This window comes from Crocuta crocuta, unplaced genomic scaffold (genome assembly GCF_008692635.1).
Source record: "Crocuta crocuta isolate KB4526 unplaced genomic scaffold, BGI_CrCroc_1.0 scaffold312, whole genome shotgun sequence".
NCBI lineage: Eukaryota > Metazoa > Chordata > Mammalia > Carnivora > Hyaenidae > Crocuta > Crocuta crocuta.
In genome coordinates this window covers 921,933-923,398 of record NW_027527378.1, presented here as the reverse complement: position 1 = coordinate 923,398, position 1,466 = coordinate 921,933, and the positions used below count along the sequence as shown (strand labels likewise).

Below are 1,466 nucleotides of genomic sequence, written 5' to 3'. Positions count from 1 at the left end.
ATTGGGGGAGAGAGGCAGATGGAGGGAGGGAGGGAGAGAGAGAATGAGCATATTAAGCAGGCTCCATGCTCATCGCCGAGCCCGATGGCAAGGGGCGCACCCCATGACCCTGGGATCGTGACCTGAGCCAAAATCAGGAGTCGGATGCTTGACTGACTGAGCCATCCAGGCGCCCCAAGATTTCTTTAAGTAATCTCTGCACCGAACGTGGGGCTTGAGTCGTGTGTTCTTCCATCTGAGCCAGCCACGTGCCCCAAGAATATATTCATCTTGCTTACCTTACGCCCTTTGATTAGGAACTCCATGCACCCCCACCCCCAAGCTGTTGAGCCTCCCCGCATATGGCCTCAGGGCTCCAAGAGGACCAGAACAGGAGGCCCAAGGCCTCTAAGGCCTAGGCTCTGAGACTCCTCTGACTGTGCTTTTGCAACAACCTACTGGACAAAGCAAAGCCCCGAGGGGCCAGCCAGGCCGGTCACTGAGGATGCTCTAACCCACCAGCTCCTCGGAGGATAGCACGGGTAGGAGCTTTGTATGGAAGGCATGTACAGCTGGATGTGCCTCGGGCCTCACAGTCACATGAGTCACATAGGTCACCTCTCCCTTAAACGCAGGTGGGGATGTTTAAGATCCACCCTGAGATCCCAGAAGCCCTTTCAGCTGATGCCAGAGCCTTCATTTTATCCTGTTTTGAACCTGACCCCCACAAACGTGCCACTGCTGCCAAGCTGCTCACAGAGAGTTTCTTAAGGCAGGTGAACAAGGGCAAGAAGAACCGAATTGCTTTCAAGCCAGCAGGTGAGGTCTGCGTGGACAGGAGGGGTGCTGCCTGGGCCCAGTGGATGCCCAGGCTCCTCTGTCACTGAGAGTGCTGCTCTCCAGAGCACTGAGCCGCCTGTCACTGTGAAGAGTGGCAGGGATTGGTGCAGCGGGCGTGGGAGTTGTCACACCCAGCCAATGAATGTCTCTTGATTTCATGACGGACAGAGGGAGTCCCACAGGTGACAGCAGCACACCCCCTCTTCTTAAAGTCTTTCCTCTGAGATTGTGCCGAGAAGGGAGGCCAGAGGTGCCCTGCCTGGGGTTTGGGGTCTTCCATTCGTGCAGAGCCTGGCCTTTCCCCTGGGCTGCTCCTGACCTTGATTAAGGGGCGCAGCAGCTGTCCTACAGGTCACTGAGGCTAAGTGGCCCCTTCTAGGGCAGTGAGCCCTACCTGGCAATGACATAAAAGTGGCCTCTGGAAAGGAAACCGTTGGTTTGGCCTTTGCTGGTGTGGATGGAGTGGAAGCCAGAACAGAGATGCTCAGCATCTTGCTCGGGTGGGACTAGCTGTCAGCGTTTTCTGCAGGCTGCTTAGAGATGCAGTCTTGGGCCTCACACCTGCTGAAATCAGTCTACATTTCAGGGACCCCTAGGTGATGGACTGTGCTGCCCTGTTAGAGCAGCACAGACCTGGGAAGCCCCTG

The 1,466-nt window shown here is 56.3% G+C and overlaps 1 protein-coding gene across 1 annotated transcript in view; it reads left to right on the top strand.

Moving 5' to 3' along the window:
- MAP3K15 (mitogen-activated protein kinase kinase kinase 15) overlaps window positions 1-1,466 on the top strand; it is a 130,449-nt gene that overhangs the window by 119,693 nt on the left and 9,290 nt on the right. Inside the window, 1 exon segment of the mRNA XM_077769493.1 lies at window positions 615-796. Coding sequence (XP_077625619.1) covers window positions 615-796 — 182 coding nt within the window.